Here is a 20,430-nt window from a genome sequence, read left to right as displayed (position 1 = left end):
TGGGGTGAAAATGCTATTCTGAGCCTTTTTATCTGAAGCTTTATTAAAAGTTAAAATCCTTGAACAAGGAGGCTTGTTACATTTCCTTACGACTTGTTTTAAGCAGGGCCATAATCACCTATTAAAGACTGGTGTGTGTGTGTTTGTGTGTGTGTGTGTGTGTCTCTGTCTGTCTGTCTGTCTGTCTGTTCTGGGGCCTCCCTGCCTTTCCTATGCCTATGCAGAAAGCCTCTTCCATGTGCCTTTGTGGAAAGCCAAGGCAGAATTTACACTTCTGCATTGAATCAATGCTGTAGCTACAGCGTAGGCTCTGCATTAACATGGAGCCTAGGCCGTAACCAGTGCCGTAGCCTGACGTGCACCTCCCCAGAAATGTAACTACATGCCATTGCGACGCAGACCTCCTGTTTATTTTTGTAAGCTGAAACCATTTTCCTCAGTGGAAACAAAGCTTTTATTTACTTTAATTTCACAGATAAGAAACCATAAATTGTGAAGACAATAAAACCTTCACAAAAATAGCATTTTTAGTCTTGTGTGTGATTTATCCTTAAGGGATTTATATCTGGCTTCATATGAGCAGGGCTAACTTATACAATGTAAAATGCCATAGGCTAGTGCTAATAACATTAGCATGTTAAATTTGTTTGGAAAACGAGTTTAGTATAAGACAGCTGTTTTGTTGGTGAACCTTGTGAGTTGTAATGGAGCCAAATTATGTACCGTTACCTTTGTTAAATGTCGCTGTTGTCCCTGGTTTATATGAGGAGTAGACTGCTAGCTGCTAGGCTAATTTATACAATGTAAAATGCCATAGGCTTGTGCTAATAACATTAGCATGTTGTATTTGTGGGGAAAATGTGTCCAGATAAAGACAAGTTTGTCTGTGAATGCTGCGAGTTATAGTGAAGCTGATTTGTGTACTTGTGTTTGAAATTGTCTCTATTAAGCCACGTTTAATGTGTGTTTTGAATGAACTAATCTTTACAGTACTTCACAGAAACCCAGCCGCTGACTAGTGTTTTGAAGGGTTAACTGTAGAGTGACACAGACACACCACTGCACAAGTATAAATGCTCACAACTGTGTAGGCAATGCGCATAGGGTCTGCCGCACAAGTATAAATCCCACTTATGGCAGAGAGAGCAAACCTCTCTGCCCTTCCATGCGCCTACATTGAAAGACTAAGGCAGGAAGAACTGCAGCAAAGACTCCCCGGGATTCCCTAATATACTACGTCTTTACCACCCTTCTGGAATAGATGACCTCAAGATGGGGTTTAATCGCCAAAGACTTTTCACTTGTTCACATTTCTCACATTTACGTGCACATGTAAATAAATATTCTTTTCTCTCAGAACACGTCTCTCCTGATTGAACTAACGCTGTGCTCAATTTACCTTTTTGCGATGATGATTGTTTCTCACAGTAGTTTATTCAGTCAGTAGTCCTTGTATGTTAAATATGTTATTAGGATGAAAAAGGAGCCTCTAATGTGTCTAAAGTCTGATATCAGTGTCATTTTTATCTCCTATTTTTCTTCTTAGTATAAATGTTTGATAGTTACTAAGTAACTAGATAACAGAGGATTTCAGAGTCACTGTGTTTGTCTGATACACTCGCTGAGCTGAAACCTGTTTTATCTGCTCTACAGAGCTCTCAGACTTACACTGAGGTCCTGACTCAATGCTGTCTTTCCAAAGTGAGCAACAGCTGTTGCCAGGCAACCGACAGCCATTTGTAAATAAACACCAGGGGCCTCTTCCCTGAGAGGCTAACCAAAGAAAACTGACCATACTTCACTAATGCTGTAGTTTATTATGTTTATCTTTAAAAAATCAATGTAACACATAATGCAGGAGCAACTGCTGACAGACATGAGCTCAAACACACTTTCTGCTGTGCTAGAGAAGCTGATTCACCGACTGTGTCTGCATGACTTTCCTTGTGGATATGGCACCTGGGTGAGGTTTTTTTTTTCATTGGTTGCAGTGTTTTCTAGATTATCTCAAAAGGATCATTATGTCTTTTCAGTGGTGTAAAGCACTCTCTGTGCACAGTAGAAGCTTTTTGTATAATATACTAATTAACAGATTGATTATGTTCTCAGAGAAAGACCAAAGGCAGCACAGAGGGAGCAGAGACAGAAGAGACAGATGCCCTCCTGGATCTACTGAGCTGCCCTCACTCTCCCTGGCGGCAGGATGGATCATGGAGCCCTCAAACTGCGGCCCTGAGACAGCTGGCTGTGCTCACACCTGAACGCCTGCACACAGATTTCATTTACAGTTACTTTACGACACTTCACATCTTGGACAAGGGTGTAAGTGTACAGAGTTTTTGATGCCCTACATCCAAATGTTGTAATTAAAATTTGATTCACTGTTCTTGTACAGTGTTATTCCTCAGAACCGTCTCATCTCCACACCCTGATTTGATATAACGGCCCCAGAAATATTATGGCATGCAAGAGTTTTCTCTCTGCAGCAATAGTTTCCAGTTCATAATGGTCCTTTCTTAGCTTCTCAGACTAGAGCTGGGCATCAGTGCAGCAACAGACTACCTTTGCACTCTTATCTGTAGGTGCATTACCAGACCTACAATATCTGCTCCTCTCAGTGACTGAAATAACCACAGATAAACTGTAGAAACAGTGTGAACACTGAAAGAGAAGATGTAAAACAACATAATGCTAGTAATGTTAGAGAATCATGCATAAAGAGAGGGTGGTGTCCATGAACCCTTTCATCTACAACCGCACCTACCTCTATTTGGGAATTTATAAACAAGGTCTGTTTTAATGGTTGTCTTTCAGACACTGTGGCACCTTGTTGACACTTAAAGTGACTCAGTATATTTTTATTGTGAATTAGAAAATGGTCAGTGAACCACCTAATCTTCAAATTTGGCACAAACGTCCACCAGGATTGAATGGATGAACCAATTAGAATTTAGTGGTCAAAGGTCTAAAAGTCAAGGTCACTGTGACTTTATGTACATCTCATTCTTGTGAATGCAATATCTCAAGAACGTCTTGAGGGATTTCTTTTACTCAAATTTGGCACAAACGTCTCCTTGGACTCAAGAATGAACTGATTAGAACTTAGTGGCCTCAGGTCAAAGGTCAAGGTCACTGTGACCTCATGAAACATGTTTTTGGCCATAACTCAAGAATTCATACACCAATTATGACAAAATTTCACAGAAATGTCTAATAGGACAAAATGATGATGTCATGACATTTTATATCCAAAAGGTCAAAGGTCAGCTTCACTGTGACATCATAATGTTCTGCAAAAACACTTTTCTGCCCACTATTCATCATCATATCTCAGAAACAGAAGAGGAGACATTTGTTCAGATACTGAATTGGTGACACTAATCTTGGGTGTCCACCTTGAAGCTGTGCTGATTGTATAGATCTTCTGTGCAGCCTGGTTCAAGATGTGTGTTAAGCATCCACGTTTCAGAAATTGTAGTGGCATATATCTGTGAGGCGGTTATTAGGGGGTCAAGCCCGTGGGGCCTGGGAACTGCGAATGCAAGCATACGCGGTTCCCAGGACCAGCGGTGCAGGGAACCCTATTGTTTTTGTTCGGGTTTTTATTATTATTATTATAGTTTTTCTCTATTTTTATTTTTCTGTTGGTAAAAGTGATGCTGCAGGCTAAACCGTGCAAGGGAGGGTGGTGCCATTTGGAGGGTTGGTCCAGACCCCTGCACGTACCTCAGACGCAAAAAATGACATAGGTTCGTCAGCAGGGGGCGCTATAACCAAGGTCAACGCGTTTTGGGCTATAACTCCCACACTGTATGTCACACATTCAACAGCCTCATATCCCCAGATTCCCTGAATAGTGCTGAATCACCTGGGCTGGGCCACGCCCATTTCGGCCTATAATTTTTTTTCACAAAATCATGAAAACTGGAAAACCTGCTTTTTTAAACTCCTCCTTGGGATTTTGTCCGATCGGCGTGAAACTTGGCACAGACAGTCATCAGCTGGACCTGATCTAAAGTTATCAAAAGAATTTTGTTCGGTACAAATATGCACAAATTATTAACAAACACATTTTGCTAGCTACCTATAAAAACGCGAACTGTTGCATATCTCAGTCAAAATAAATGCTAACAACACTAAATCTGAGATCCTTGCTTGGCATGTGACTCTGAGGGTATGAGCCAAATTTGACTAATGTTGGCCACTAGGGGGCGCTGCAAATATGGGAAATTTATATCTCTCAAATGGCAGCACCAATTTGTACGACATTTGGTGAGTATGATGCTGGGTCACTCCTGAGGCCGTAACTTGAAGTTTATCACGACTGGTCAAAGTGGGCGTGGCTTATTACAAGATCAACAACAAACATTTATTTTTATACTGAGGGCTTTGAAATTCACAGGGTATATATAGAATAGCACACAGACCACCCATACCAAAAATTGTGAGTCTACTCCACTAGGTGGCGCTATAACGGAGGCAAACGCGTTTTGGCCTGTAACTTCCACATTTTAAAACACATCTTCATAAACTTTATATCCACGTGTTCCCTAAATAGAGTTGCATCTTCTGACATAGGCCACGCCCACTCCCACTGCATATGTCTCTTAGTAAGTCACTACACATCAAAAACCTAATTTTTCAAACTCCTCCTAGCGTTTAAGCTCCATCTGCACGAAACTTTACACATACAATCTCCAGACTGGCCTGATCAAAAGTTATCAAAAGAATTTTGCTACTCCAAAAAATGTGGTACTTATAAATAAACATTTTTTTCTGCTAGCTAAAAAACACATACCGTTGCATATTTTTGTCAAAGTAAAAGCTATCAACGTCAAACTCAAGTCACTTGTTTCAGACGTCAACCAGAGGCTCTGTGCCAAATTTGCCACAAATTAACCGGTAGGGGGTGCTATAAACAGAGAAACATCAAGTGACATGAGAGTTGATCAGATTCGCATAAAATTTGGTGAGCGTGATGCAGAGTCGCTCCTGAGGCCAGCCATAAAGCTTAGTGATGTTTGGTCGGGCCGACTTCCAAGGGCTCCGCGACACCCGGGGGCCGAGTTGCGCAGGGAGGCTTGGCCCCCGTTCGTAACTGCTTGCAGTTCTAGTTCTAGTTATATTCTTATTTTGCTATGTTCGGGACATTTGGGGTTGGTTTTCACTTTCTTTGGCAATTGTGTTTACAAACAGTAACTGACAGTCCCTGCATAGTGTACCTTTAAAGTTTGTCATTGCACCTCTTAAATCCCATAATGGACATAAAATAAACAAAGCATCCCAAAAATAAAGCGCGCTGTCAATTCGTCTCTGGGAACTCTGTTGGCTGAGGGGCTCCGAGTAACCACTTAAGTCTGTAATGCCATGTTACAACTCTGCAACGGACCTTGTTCAAAACACAAAGAACCAAGTCAATCAATACTGAGGCTTTTATTTATTGAAATCGTACTTGATGTTTTGTCTGTGTTGTGTTCAGGTCTCAGTCATTGACGACGGCCTGTTAAAGTTCTCGAAGCTGGAGGAACTGGTGCTGAGTGCCAACAAAATCTCAGAAATCCCAGCAGAAAACCTTCCCAGCACTTTGAAGGTGAGTTTGCTCCACAAATCTAATTTGTCATTAAAGGCTGATTCACAATCAAATCACAAGGAGTAGAAGATTCTAGCTTTTTCTTTACCATCACATCAAAGGTAAAACACATGCTGTAATATCTTTGGTCTGGGGAAAGTCCAGTGAGACAACCTAACTGATAGTGTTGATACATGGTCACTTATTCTTGAAAACTGGGACAAGACCTTATTTTTGGGGGGGGTTGGTTTTTACTCTTCATTTAAGCTGGGAAAACATACTGTAAAAGATCAAAGGCTTGACTGTCAAACCATGTAATGGGCCAAATTCCTGTTTTGTTTTGTTTTTATGAATAGTGTACATGATGGATGTCAGAGGTAAGATCTGAAGGAGCTGACAAAAAGTTCTATATGTATTAATTTCACAGCAGTCATGGCGAGCAACCATTTTTATTTTTCAAAGTTGCTAAGATCTCTTAATGCCAATCACAATACTCATTTTTAAAACATAATTTTTATTTAGTTTTTATTTGGAGGGGCTACAGAGTCAACATGTTATGGTTGAGACACACCCAGTAGCAATATCATTTAATGATATTTATCATAAAATAGGAAGCTTACTAGCTCCTGAGCAGCATTCCCACCTTTTTGAAACCAGTAGTCCTCTATAAATTCTTTCAAAATTAATATTTCACCACAGAAACGGAATTAATGTGTTGATAAGTTATACATTTATGTTTTTGTTGTTAGGACATGTTTTGTTACCAGTTCTTAAGAATGGATGACGTAACTCACAGTGTAGCTGGTGCTGTTATGTAGTGCTGATGAACTGTCTGATTGTAAATATGTTTCTGTCAAAGATTTTGGAGCTACGTGACAACTGGCTGTCTGCTCTGAACAGTCTCACCAGCTGCCCACCCCCTCGCCTGCAGTACCTCGGCCTCAGCTCAAACAGTCTGGGATCCCATGACGTAGTCTGTCATCTCACAGGAACACACTGGTTAGCTCACACACACATACACACACACACACACACACACACAAAGGAAGTTGTGGGTTTTTAAAGAAGTACAAACCAAAAGCAGGTCAAACAAGAGTTCAGGTAAATGTGTACTTTTTTATTGTTTGTAAGGTGAGCCAGTGACATCACATCACGTCATGATGCTTCATTGTTGGTTTTTCTACCTGTGACAAATTTCATACACACACACACACACACACACACACACACAGATATGATGGCAGTGTGTCTGCCTTGCCACCTGCTGATGCAACACTGGTAGTTTACTGCCAAAGCATCGTGCTGGCGATGACACAGTGAGTGATGGCAGCGGCTGACACTGTTAGGTAGAAAATCATTTGATCCCACTCAAATCACACCTACTAAATGTGGTTTCGGTGGCAGCAATGAGTTCACACTTTTGCCCACTGTGTCATTTTGTCAACAGATATCAAAGTTAAGGCTAACATTAAAGCTGGGCTTCAGAGGGAGATCAAAAGACAGAATAACTCTTGTTTCCTGATGATTAGATCAGTTAAGTCAGAGGGAAAAAAATGTCTTTTTGCTTCTTTGTCATCAATTAAACAGAATTGTAAATATCTGAAAAACACATGATGTTCAGATTAATCATTATGAGGAGTACTATGCATCCTGTGGAAACAGTTGTATCTTTGTTGCATTTTTTGTTAATGGTGATGTCATCAGGGTTATCTTGGCTCGGGCTTGAGACTTTTGTTTGTTTGTTTGTTTGTTTGTTTGTTTGGTTGGTTGGTTGGTTTCTTTTGAGTCTTTGAAGAGAAAATCCCTCACATTCAGTTTCACAATTTACTAGTAACATTAACATTTCGGTTCCCCTGGACTTTCGTCAAGGCTGAGTAAGAGCAGTGTGCAGGATATTCTGTTCAAAGACTCAAGTAATTTCCCAACACACCTCCATCTGAGACAGTTGGATGTGCGAATAGGCTACATATATATACTTTATAATAATGCTTTATTTTATTTTATTTTATTTTGCCATCAGAATTGTGTCTTGGTGGAGTGGAGAGGACCTTTAGACAACAGTTCCTAGATTATCATATATAGAAACTCTGGGAAATACAGCTTTTCTTTTAAAAGTGAATACCAAAAATTACAAAAAGATACAACAAGTTAAATTAATGAAGCATGGGAAACCATTCAAATTTGATAAACATTTACATAATTTTTGGGGGCGGCGCATCTGCTGTGACTCAAGAGCTCAGTATATCTATACATCTGTTAACAGATGTCTGGCCTGAACACACACAGTGGATGTGTTGCAGGGGGATTTTTGAGCATGCAAACAGAGACTTTAAACATCTAACAGAAATCTAACTGTGCGACTATCTGGAGTTGTTGCATTTGAAATGAGTGGGCATTTACGACGCAGGGGGTGAAATGTGGGAGCTTTTGAAACTTGAGCCATAGAGGAACGGATATAAGGATGTTTCTGTGTATGTTGCTTTGCCTCTTTAAATTTATTTCTTGCAAGACCCTTAACTTCATAGATTTGTAATAGTAAACCACTCGAGGGCCTTTTTGAAATAATTCCTTTCCATCTGCACCATAGATATTTTTAGCAGCTTTATACAGTCCCTGACAAAAGTCTTGTCGCTTATCCAAGTTGTAGGAATTATAACTTGACTTGTAGTTGATCAATTGGAATCAGAAATGGCTTATATGAAAGGCAAAGGCCTCTAGATTATGCTTATTATACCAAAATAAAGTTTTGCATCATTAACTGAGTTTTATCATTTAATTAGGACAGAAAGGTCAGATCTTGCTTGGACAAAAGTCTTGTCGCATACAAAAATAATGTACCGTAGAAATGATACTTTATTTTGAATACACAAACATGCTCCAATAACATCAGAACATAAAGTCATGGTGCCTTGGGAAAAAGAATTAATATCGTGTATGACTCCCGTGAGCTTGGAGGACTGCATCCCTACATCTCGGCAATGACTCAAATAACTTATTGATGAAGTCATCTGGAATGGCAAAGAAAGCAGTCTTGCAGGACTCCCAGAGTTCATCAAGATTCTTTGGTTTCATCTTCCAAGCCCCCTCCTTCATCTTACCCCAGACATGCTCAATAATGTTCATGTCTGGTGATTGGGCTGGCCAATCCCGGAGCACCTTGACCTTCTTCACTTTCAGGAACTTTGATGTGGAGGCTGAAGTATGAGAAGGAGCACCATCCTGCTGAAGAATTTGCCCTCTCTTGTGGTTTGGAATGTAATGGGCAGCGAGAACCTCTTGATACTTCAGGCTGTTGATGTTGCCATCCACTCTGCAGATCTCTTGCACACCCCCATACTGGATGTAACCCCAAACCATGATTTTTCCTCCACCAAACTTGACTGTTTTCTGGGTGAATCTTGGGTCCGTGTGGGTTCCAACAGGTCTTCTGCAGCATTTGCGGCGATTGGGATGCAGTTCAATGGATGATTCACCAGAAAAATCAACCTTCTGCCACTTTTCCACTGTCCATTCTTTCTGCAAGCTGTGGGCCTTGGCAAATGCAACACGATTCTTTTGTTGTCTTCTGTTTAATGCTGGTTTGTGAGCAGTAATTCGGCCATGGAGACCACCAGAGAGAATTCGACAAACTGTTCTGGTAGATACAGGGGTTTCTGGTGACCATTTCTGATGTAGCTCTGCTGCATTTGAAAAAGGGCTGGCCCTGGACTGCCAAAGCAACAAACGGTCCTCTCTAACAGTTGTCTTAGGGGGTCTGCCTGACCTGGGCTTGTCATGAACGTCACCAGTTTCTTCACATCTTTTTTTATCCTCTCCACTTGACGTTTGGATACACTGAAGATGTCTGCCACCTCAGCAGCAGACTTGGTCTTCAGGCTCTTGATGATCAGCACTTTGGTCTGTGGTTGAATCTTTGGCATGTTGTCAGCGGTCAGGTTGCACTTCACATGAAGCTCTGGTGTGCTGGGGTTCTTTTTTTAATACACACCTGGGAATGTGTTAATTACAGTATATGTCACAGGTGGAGCTCTAATCTGTGATTGGTTGAATCGTTTAAAGACACGACAAGACTTTTGTCCAAGCAAAATCTGACCTTTCTGTCCCAATTAAATGATAAAACTCAATGAATGACACACAACTTTATTTTGGTATAATAAGCATAATCTAAAGGCCTTTGCCTTTCATATAAGCTATTTCTGATTCCAATTGATTAGCTACAAGTCAGGTTATTATTTGTTGTTCCTACAACTTGGATAAGCGACAAGACTTTTGTCAGGGACTGTATGTTTAATTTTGTTTATGCTGTCTGTGTTAAGCCTGATTTAAGTTAGAACGATCGACACTTTTGAAAAGTGTTGCTTGACAAAAATTAAAGAGAACTCGGTTTGAGTCGTTTTCATGGTAACCAGAGACCCCTGCGCTTTTTATTAGTTTATTTCTGTCATGTTTAGTGAAGAATGATCTGCACAGACAGTTGTTGATTGATCAGATTCCCCTCACTCACTACAGTAAATAAAATAAATTAATCAATACATACAAACACTGTTGATTCCCTCCCGTGGAGCTAACATAAAAAATTATATTGGTTCAGAAAATGTCTGCTGTCAGTCAGCCTGGTGAAGGCAGTTTGGCTGGCCGCTGTCCTCTCAACTCTGCTTCTGTGGACAGAGACACTGGGTGCAGGTCAGAGTTGTTGTGGATTTAAAACTACTATCTCCATGGTGATAATAGTGACACTGCCAGTCACACTGTGTAACAAAACCTGATGTCGCCTGTGGCACAACAAAATTCTCCTGGCACGCAACATGAAAAAAAGGGTCACATGACATTTTTTTTATGTCGAAATTCGTCATATCTGTCAAGCAACACACCCAAATATAAGTTGTGTGTAGGATTTAGAGGGATATATTGGCAGAAATTGATTATAGTAAGTCAGTTTTATTAAACATATAATCACCTGAAAATAAGACTTGCTGTGTTGTTGTTTTTTTACCTTAGAATGAGCCGTTTATATTTACGAAGGGAGCCAGTTCTTGTCTAAGCAGATAGTCATGTTGCATTGCCATGTTTTTACAGTAGCCCTGAATGGACAAACCAAACACTGGCTCTAAATAGGGCCATATGTGTTTTCACGTGGGCCACCGTAGATAGCAGCCCATCTGCAATGAGCAATGTTGGAAAAACAATGATTTTTTTTTATGTGAAACTGCTTTATTCAGTGTTTTTACTGGTTTAAATCTCCTGGTCCGTTTATTTTGGAGAGGAAGAAACCTCTGCAGATGATTCAGCTCCCCGTAAAAACCTCCTGACCAATGAACACTGAAGGAATTCTAACCAGGAGAAGTTTCATCAGGTTCCAATATGCAATCCTCACCGCTATGTGTCATTAATCCTCCTAAATCTCACACACTGGACACTTAAAAGGTTTATTTGTGAATAAACAGGAGACATAAGTTCATCCTCTTCCTCATTTTCTTTTTTTCTAAAACCTGTTAGTCTTGCCATACAGCACACCACCATTCTGAAAAAACTGTCTCTGACCTCAGGCCACAGCTGGTGTGTCTGGACCTGAGTGACTGTGAGTTTCAGAACCAGCAGGCCCTGCTGGATGCTTTGAGCACGCTCCCCTGCCTCAGGACGCTGGTTCTAGAGGGAAACCCCTTCACTCTCGCTCCCTTCTACCCAGGCCTCACTATAGACAGTCTCCCACGGCTCTCATACCTAGACGCCTCACGGATCTCCCCTGAGGAAAGATGTAGTTTTAGCAGCCTCTCCAAGATGACTGGTGAGTCTGTGGACTTTGCTATCAGTGAGTAAGCCTGAGTGGGCTACCGTTTCTTTTCTAAGTAAGCAGCTCTGTCATTTTATCCATACCTACAGATCTGATAGAGGACCGGGCATCAGTCACAGTGAGTGTGGGCAGAGTGAGGGGAATCCCAGACCCATCGATGAGTTTGGACGAAAACGCTCCTGATTTCCCTGTTATCACCTACGGCTACTTTATCACATACGAGTTCCTTAGTCATCAAACTGTTGACCTGGTGACGTATACTTCCTACACTGCTCAGTCTCTTTACGTGTCTGTGAGTTTAATGCTGTCCAGAGTGTCACATATAAAAAACTGAACTCAAATCAAGTGTTTTGTTTTTGTTTTTTACATTGTAGACTGACATGTAATTACACATGACAGTAATAATCCATATGTTATATTAGTTTCACATGTAAGAACTTAAATATAACTCAAGTATGTCTTAAACCAATACTCACCTGCCTAGCTGTATTCGAGATAAAAAAAAAATGATGTAAGTATCAATAAATAAAAAACCCCATATAAGTAAATATAAATAATATAAATAAATAAATACAGGAATGAACAAATTAATAGAAAGACAGAAAGAAAAAGTAGTTTATGTATGCATTATCTAGTTATTTTCAAATTCATTTCAACATTTACGTATTCTTTTATTCATTTCCATTTCTGTAATTATTAATGCATTTAATTTATTTATTCCTGTATTTATTTCAACATTTTTTATTAATTTCCACATTTATATGTATATGTATATATATATATATACACACACACACACACACACACACATATATATATACACACATACACACACACACACATAATTAATAACATAATTATTTATTTCCATATTTATTTTTTACATTTACTTATTAGTTTTCACATTTATTTATTTATTTATTTTCCATATTAATTTAATTATCTCTGTATTTATCCATATATTTTTTCACCATATATATATATATATATATATGTATATTACTGCATGTATTTATACATTTACTTATTGATACTTACAATATTTTTATCAATACAAATGTGCACTTTGAATCCATATTAGATTTGTGTGTTGTTTCAGCTTATCTTTCAACAGTGACTATCTTTCACATCAGCTTTTTCTTCCTTTTTGCAGTGCTGCTCACAGAAGTTCAGTGAGTCTAAATGTGACGCAGTACATGTGACGGAGGACGTCTTCAGTGATGCTGACCTACAATCAAACAAAAACTGTGACAAAGAATCTTCCAAACCAGACGCACAGGACTTTGTGGCGTATACTGAGGAAATCTGCTATGACACTGCACATGGTAACAACATTTATTTAACCTACACTGGTGTCACGCCCACACAAAAATGGATTAAAGCACAAACACTGTTAGAGCTGACACATTTGTTTTAACACGGTGATTATCACTGCATGACATTTAGTTTAGGATTAGAGGAGTCTGGAAATAATTGTCAGTATGATTGTAAGGTTGGTCGAGCGGTGAAGGCCAAAGGAACTTTAGCTGTTCAACAGTCCAATTTTTTTTTATTTCCCTTTTCTTTTCCAGCAGTGGGTTAGGTGCAGCAATATGTACAGTGCAGATCAGCTGGCCAAAACTGAAGAAAAACTAAAACAAAAATCAACTCTGCACCGGGCTATGCCCCCTTTAAGTTTGGGCCCCTGGCAGTAACAGCCGCTGTGGCCGGCTTGCTAGACAGATCTCAGAGACTCGAGAGAAGCTTCCAACTCCTGCATATAGCAGGAGCTATAGCTCCTCCATTAGAGGTCACGGGGCATCCCCGTGACAATGATGTCTGGACATCATACAGTATGATGTAATTTAGTTATGTGTCCTGTATAACAGGGAGGAACTTTCTCTTATCAGTTTCTGTGAAATTTGGTTTCAGAGAAACACACAGTCAGAACAGCCAGCGGAGAGTTATACACACCGTGAAACTGTTTGACTTCCCATGACTTTAGAGTTACATTATTAAAGGGTTTGTAGTGCTTGAAGTACTTGAATTTTGACACTCAGAAATTTAAGTCCTTGAATACTTTGAAATTCAGACATTTTTTGACTTGGTCCTTGAAAAAGTACTTAAATATAATTGAGAGAAGAACAGATGATGGCCATGCTTGCTGTCATTTTCTAATGGCCACATGGCCACTTGGGTATGGCTAAGAAAATATCATGTTCTGGCTTCAAATACCCGCTTTTGGTGGCACAAAACGAAAAGCAGGAACGGGCCTGTGAAAAACCTTCAGTTTTAGCAGCTCAAGCGTCACTGTGAAATGCTCTGATGTGTCGCTACCCAGGTTCAGTGCCACAAACACTGGTGGAAACGCCATAGAGTGTCGCCAAAACCAACCAGTGCTGTTAGTTTCCAACAGTGGTCTTCAGCTTGGCAGACGTCTTGCCTGGTGACATGTCAACCACGATCCCCTCCACCTCCCAATAACAAAGTCAGCTTATATATTACATGTCACTTTAAAAATGCTGATATTATACATATGAAAGATGCAAATGTAGTTCAGTAAAAATCAGACATGGCACACAGAACATGCAATGTAAATGTTTTTTTTAATAAGAATTTGGCCAAAGAATATTCAACAAATAACAGTAACCATAATATAAGTGACCACAGGGCTAAACATCATTCATGTGCAAAGGTGAAAGGTTTTAGCACAGGACAGCGCTCATGCTGCCACAGTTAACAACAAAATACATACAAAATGTGACAACAACTTAACGTAGCCTTAAGTCTGCAAGCACACACACCAGACATCCCCACAGGATACATACATACAGACAAAGAGGTCATAGGGTACACACTCAACACGTGCATGTAGCAGGGATCGGATTGGGAACAGAATTGCTGGTTATTCACTTTTACACATTTCATTATTTAAAGGTAAAAAACACTATTGGTGCCGAGGGAGCGTAACTGGGGCTACACTGAGCTGTGCCCGTGTGTGCCAAACATATTGTCTGTTTTTACTCTTTCTGTTTCCACAGTGTCAAGACACAGAACATCAAAACTGACATGGGCAGAGTGCATGGACTTCAGTGACACACAAACGTACATTGTTAGTGATCTGGGAGGCTTAAAGAGATTTTTCAATCAAGGTCTTTATCTTACGCTAGAGGAGGAAAAGGTAAAGAAAATAAAGTTTGAGTGGGTAAACATTTAGATGTAAAATGTGTTGGGACTCATATTCTGACATTTGGCATTTTAGGTCCTGTCATGGCCTGCAGCCTCTGAAGACGTCCCGGTGGCCAAACCCAACCGAAATGTTAAAGAGAGGAAAGGTGGGAAAGAAAAAGAGGTGAGCTTATCATTTAGTTCCCACTGAATCACAAACTGTTGACACCCATGGCATTAGTCAGCTTCACAAAAATAACAACTAATGAACAGAGTTTTCGGGAAACCCTGGATTATTCATTCCAACAATGGGACTGATATGGGAGCACACAGACAGGAAAAATGTGTCCGTTACTGTGTCAGCAAACCATAGACTGTGGAAATGCTGCATGTAGCTACCTTGACGTCACCCTTTGGTTTGGGGACTCTTGTTTTGAAGGCTCAAGTTTGGCATTTCCACCATCTTGGTTTTTTTGGAGCCATAAGGGACCATATTTGGGTGAGAGGAGGAGGAGGAGGAGGAGGAGGAGGAGGAGCAAGGGGCAGACCTAAGTTATCCTGAATTATGCATAACTTTAAGTCTTCATCAAATGTAAACAGGTGAGTTATATAAAAATTCACCCCTGTACAGTTATCATGAATATAGAAATTAGCTGTAAGAGACCAAAACTATTTTTTGTACCAGGCTGTAAACATGTTTATTTCTGCTGTAAAGTTGGGCATTTCAACATAGGGGTCTATGGGAATTGACTGGCTTCTGGAGTCAGCCTCAAGCGGGATGCTCCAAAAGGTCAAAGACTCCCCCCACCAATTTACCAATCCACACCGACATCTTCAACCCACCACCTGCTCATCTCCGATCTAGACGTCCAATTTGGAAGGACCCCCCACCCACTGACTTTGATGCCCTGTCCGCCTGGATCACTGAATGGGAATCCAAAGACATCCCAAACAAATATCTAGTGTCAGACCCGACTCAACCAGTCTCTGGCACCAACCTCCCAAGGAGACAGTGGTCCACCTTGAACAGATTTAGGACTGGTCAAGGTCCCTGCTTGGCCAGCCTTCACAGATAGGGGAGCAGCTTGAGCCCAATGTGTGCTTGTGGAGAGGAGCAAAGCATGGAGCATATTATTGAAGCCTGCCCTCTCCAAAGACTAAAAGGAGGTCTAGTCTCCCTCCCCAATATAGATCAAGAGGCTACTGCTTGGCTTAAGAAATTTGCATTTGCTAAATAAATAAAAGGGTCTCATGTACCCACACAGATCTCCATTTCCCTGTGCCCCAAACTAACCCTTTAAAACACCGAAGTCACACGATAACACAAACTAACAGATCAAGGCAGCGGTTGACCAGCAGATCCAGTGTTCAGTGAAGTAATATTACTGTTTTTGTTAATGGAGTTTAGCTTCAAAGGGAGCATAGATATTTTTTTTAGTTTAGTTCTGAAAGGGCTTTCTGTTTGGGAAGTCCTGAGCTTAGAGTAAACCACAGTTTTGTGAGAGTTTGTAAACGGATGTTTTGATATAGTTATTCTGTTGCTGAACACTTATGACTTCAATTCATTAATAATTTTCACTGTTTTTGGATTCTTCTGTCACCGGAGACATGCGAGAAATACAGGGTGGGTAATTGATATTCACATGGTCATTTGGGGAGTGAAATACTCCTTTAAGACAGGCTTGATGAGCAGTCCACGGGTAAGTCTACCAGAGCTTGTTACATCAGCTCTAAGTATAAAAAGTTTGGGTAGCACTTTATAATACAGCCCGTGTTTTACGACGTAACTCCCCGTGTCTTACGGTGTAACTTCCCGTGTCTTACGGCATAACTCCTCTAAGACCTGCCGGGGTCTTACAGTGGAACTGCTACTGTCTTATGCTGTCACTCCCAGTGTCTTATAATGGAACTTCATGCGTCTTACCTTGCACTTACTGGGACTTCCCGGGTGACTCTCTGACATCTACCATGACATTTTGGGGGAGCCTATATGGTTTAGTTTCACTTATGACTTACAGTGTAACTCGCTATGTCTTACAGTAAAACGTCTTACAGTCCAACTCCTGATGTCTTACCATGTAGGCCTACTTATTAAAACTTATAACTATAAAATCAGATATGATTTACAGTTTTAAAATACACGAAAATCATACTGCAATATGTAACCTGTTTAATCACACAATGACAACTTCAGAGTTATAAAATATCTTTATTCTTTACCACGCAGACACCTGGTACTTACATGCTAAGTGCCCAAGACTTCCTGTAAGTACCAGGGACCGGGCTGTATTGTAAAGTGCACACTGTTCACCCTTCCTTACCATGCAGGTACCTGGTACTTACACTCTAAGCACCCGAGACTTCTGCTGTACCTACCAGGGACTTTCCCTGTAATTACCAGAGACCTACACTGTACTTATCAGGGGCCGGGCTGTATTGTAAAGTGCACACTGTTCACCCTTCCTTACCATGCAGGTACCTGGTACTTACACTCTAAGCACCCGAGACTTCTGCTGTACCTACCAGGGACTTTCCCTGTAATTACCAGAGACCTACACTGTACTTATCAGGGAGCGGGCTGTATTGTAAAGTGCACACTGTTCACCCTTCCTTACCAGGCAAAGTGCATACTGGTAAATAAACAGTCTCGGGTGCTTAGAGTGTAAGTACCAGGTACCTGCATGGTAAGGAAGGGCGAACAGTGTGCACTTTACAATACAGCCCGGTCCCTGGTACTTACAGGGGAAGTCTTGGGCACTTAGCATGTAAGTACCAGGTGTCTGCGTGGTAAAGAATAAAGATATTTTATAACTCTGAAGTTGTCATTGTGTGATTAAACAGGTTACATATTGCAGTATGATTTTCGTGTATTTTAAAACTGTAAATCATATCTGATTTTATAGTTATAAGTTTTAATAAGTAGGCCTACATGGTAAGACAAAAGGAGTTGGACTGTAAGACGTTTTTTTTTTTTTTTTTTTTTTTTTTTCAATTATCTTTTTTATTTGGAAAAGTCAACAATTTAGCATACAGATTTTCTACAATTTTTCATACTGTAGCACACTTTTCCAGTTTTCCATTTTTGTAAGACGTTTTACTGTAAGACATAGCGAGTTACACTGTAAGTCATAAGTGAAACTAAACCATATAGGCTCCCCCAAAATGTCATGGTAGATGTCAGAGAGTCACCCGGGAAGTCCCAGTAAGTGCAAGGTAAGACGCATGAAGTTCCATTATAAGACACTGGGAGTGACAGCATAAGACAGTAGCAGTTCCACTGTAAGACCCCGGCAGGTCTACTGTAAGACAAGCGAAACTACACAACAGGTTCCTCTAAAATGCCATGTAGATGTCAGAGAGTTACCATGAAAGTCCCAATAAGTATATGGTAAGACACGGGGAGTTACGTCGTAAAACACGGGCTGTATTATAAAGTGCTACCAAAGTTTGTTTTGGCAGATATAATTCGTCTGCATCTCAACATTATTAGTTCACATCTGCGGTTTCTTCCCCAGTCTCCAATCAAATCAGGTTCCACCAAAGACAAGGACAAAAAGAAGAAATCTGTACCAGATCTGGTCCAGGACGCCCCCATCAGAAGAACCCTTGGCTCCGTCCACGTCCCCCTGCAGGGCTTGGTAAAAAGAGGTCATAAGGTCGATGTTCTCTGTGACCTTGGCACCCTGCACACTGAGTCTGACCTGGAAGCTACGCAATCACTTGAAAAGGCAAGTTTATATGCTAAACATGTGTTGACACAGCTAGGGCGTTGCTGAGACAGTACGACCGCTATCTGGTTCATTTCACTGGAATTATTAGCAAACAACTTGGGGGGTCACAGTCCAAACCCAGAAACACTGAGGCAGGTTTTATGATGTCTAAAGGAAACAAGCAACACATGGAGTAGTCAACAGGATTATAAACTGTCACACTTACGTGGGAACTTATTTCACGTGATATATATATGTGTTTGCTCATTTTTAGGATCTGGGAAAGAAAATCAAAGAGGACAAGAAGAAGGAGGACAAGCAATCAAAGCGGAGAGGAGGCAGCGGTACCAAACAGAAGAATACAGCAGCTTTTAAAGGTTAATCATCTGAATCACTTTTCCAACTGTAAAACTGAGATTATTGATATTAAAACGTTTTTAAAGGTCGGCCAGTAGAGCATACGTGGTTTATATCTCATATATATCTCATTTATGTCACATTATCGAAGAAAGCGTATTTGGTGTCCAATGTTCAGTCTGCTTAAAATCATGAACCCTGTTTGATGTCTTCCTGTGTAGGCAGAGGAAAGGGAAATAAGGAATCTGAGACAGATGTCCACACAGACAACTCTGTGTCCGTCCCACTGGAGCCACTGACTGTGGAGTTGAGTGTGGAGCTGGAGAAATGGCAGTCTGCAGCTGATGCGAATCAACTTACACTACCACATAAAAGCAAACAGCCTGATTTGTCTTAAAGTAAGATTATCAGCTTGATCAGTTAGATCTACTGTACGTTATGGAGCCCTATCCAAACTAGTCCTGTTAGCTTAGATTAATCTCTTATGTTCCTCCCTGTATTCCCTCATTACTGCTGATGTATTGCTGGTACCCCACCTCACATCCCAGAGGACTCAAAAGATCTGAAGCTAACACCCTGGTACCAGACACTATAGGACACCCCTTAGAGGTCCTGTGTCCATGCCTTGACAGGTCAGAACCAAGTCCGGTCCAAGGAGCACCCAACGTTGATCAGGGTTATCTCTGGAGTACCAGCACATCCCTCAACTGTCCTATCAGATTGGGATCTGGGGTATTTGGGGGCAAAGTCGACACCTTGAGCTCTTTGTGTTATTCCTCGGGTCATTCCTGAGCAGCTTTTATGGTGAGGCACCATCAGTAGTCCTGCTAGGGGGGCACTGCCATCAACAAGTGCTATTGCCATGAGTTTTTTTTTTTTTTGTCTGCAATGGTGTTCGGGTGGGTGGAGTGTGTCAAGTAGCATCCACATTAATGCCAGAACCCAAGGTTTCCCAACAGAACATTGTAACAAGATGGTCAATTTTATTCACTTCACCCACCACTGGTTTTAATGTTTTGGCTGTACACGAGGGACTTAACCCAAGTCAAGATGGTGCAATTACAAAGAAAGCACTGCTACAAGCTGATCAGACATGAAGGTCTATGTATGAACCTGTATTTTGGTAACCAACCTTTTTCCCTAAAGGGACCCCTTGTCTATCATTGAAAACACTGAGGACTGACAGACATATTTTATGGATGCCAGGCAGGGGAAAAATGGTGCTGTGTTTTCTCCCTCCTCTGTTTTCTCTTCAGGTGCTAACAACCTGATTACTTCCACCTTGTGCAGTTCTGTCAGAATGCTGATTGGTTACCTCGTGCTTTCAGCCTGCCTGTCATCAAGAAAAGGAGCTCGTCTGAGGAGTTTCCGCCTCTCCTTTTGATCATCTTTTATCCTCTTTTGCTGCTCAGATTTTCATAAAGTTGTTAGAAATTGAAGGTGTGGCGGGAGGTTGAGGACTGCAGGTGAGTGGGGTACCCTATACATTTCCCTCACGTAGTTATTTTGTGTTTAGACACACTACGTTTATTGGTTGTTGCCACCCATGTATTTGTTTGGTGAAGCTTTTTTTTTTAGATTTTGCTTTAGGTTTTTGGTTTGTGTTTTGCTTTAGATGTAGAGGTTAGTTGAGGTCTGGTTTTGTTATATTGCTTTCATTTATTTGGCACAACCACTTTGGCCCTTCTTCCCTCACATTTGGAGAACCTTATGTTACACTTGTAAGTAAATCACTTTTCATTGTGTAACTGCCACTCTGACTCCTTCAATTATTTGATTGTCCTGTTGTTGTCATCTTGTATCTTCCATTTTCAAAAGGGGGCATAACATGGATATTTCATATGCCATTCAATGCA

General features: G+C 40.8%; 1 protein-coding gene across 1 annotated transcript; it reads left to right on the top strand.

Moving 5' to 3' along the window:
• Positions 1 to 1,852: 1,852 nt before the first annotated feature.
• On the top strand, positions 1,853 to 19,941 carry LOC125890532 (leucine-rich repeat-containing protein 43-like). The gene is made up of 13 exons (XM_049579206.1): positions 1,853 to 1,963; positions 2,110 to 2,322; positions 4,403 to 4,444; positions 5,480 to 5,590; positions 6,429 to 6,568; positions 11,116 to 11,354; positions 11,450 to 11,610; positions 12,514 to 12,685; positions 14,381 to 14,520; positions 14,602 to 14,691; positions 18,023 to 18,235; positions 18,492 to 18,594; positions 18,796 to 19,941. The coding sequence occupies exons 1-13, from the start codon at positions 1,853 to 1,855 to the stop codon at positions 18,969 to 18,971; spliced, it is 1,911 nt and encodes a 636-aa protein (XP_049435163.1). The 3' UTR covers positions 18,972 to 19,941.
• The last annotated feature ends 489 nt before the right edge of the window (positions 19,942 to 20,430 follow it).

The sequence above is a fragment of the Epinephelus fuscoguttatus genome, linkage group LG6 (assembly GCF_011397635.1).
Source record: "Epinephelus fuscoguttatus linkage group LG6, E.fuscoguttatus.final_Chr_v1".
NCBI lineage: Eukaryota > Metazoa > Chordata > Actinopteri > Perciformes > Serranidae > Epinephelus > Epinephelus fuscoguttatus.
This window is presented reverse-complemented; position numbering and strand designations above follow the sequence as displayed.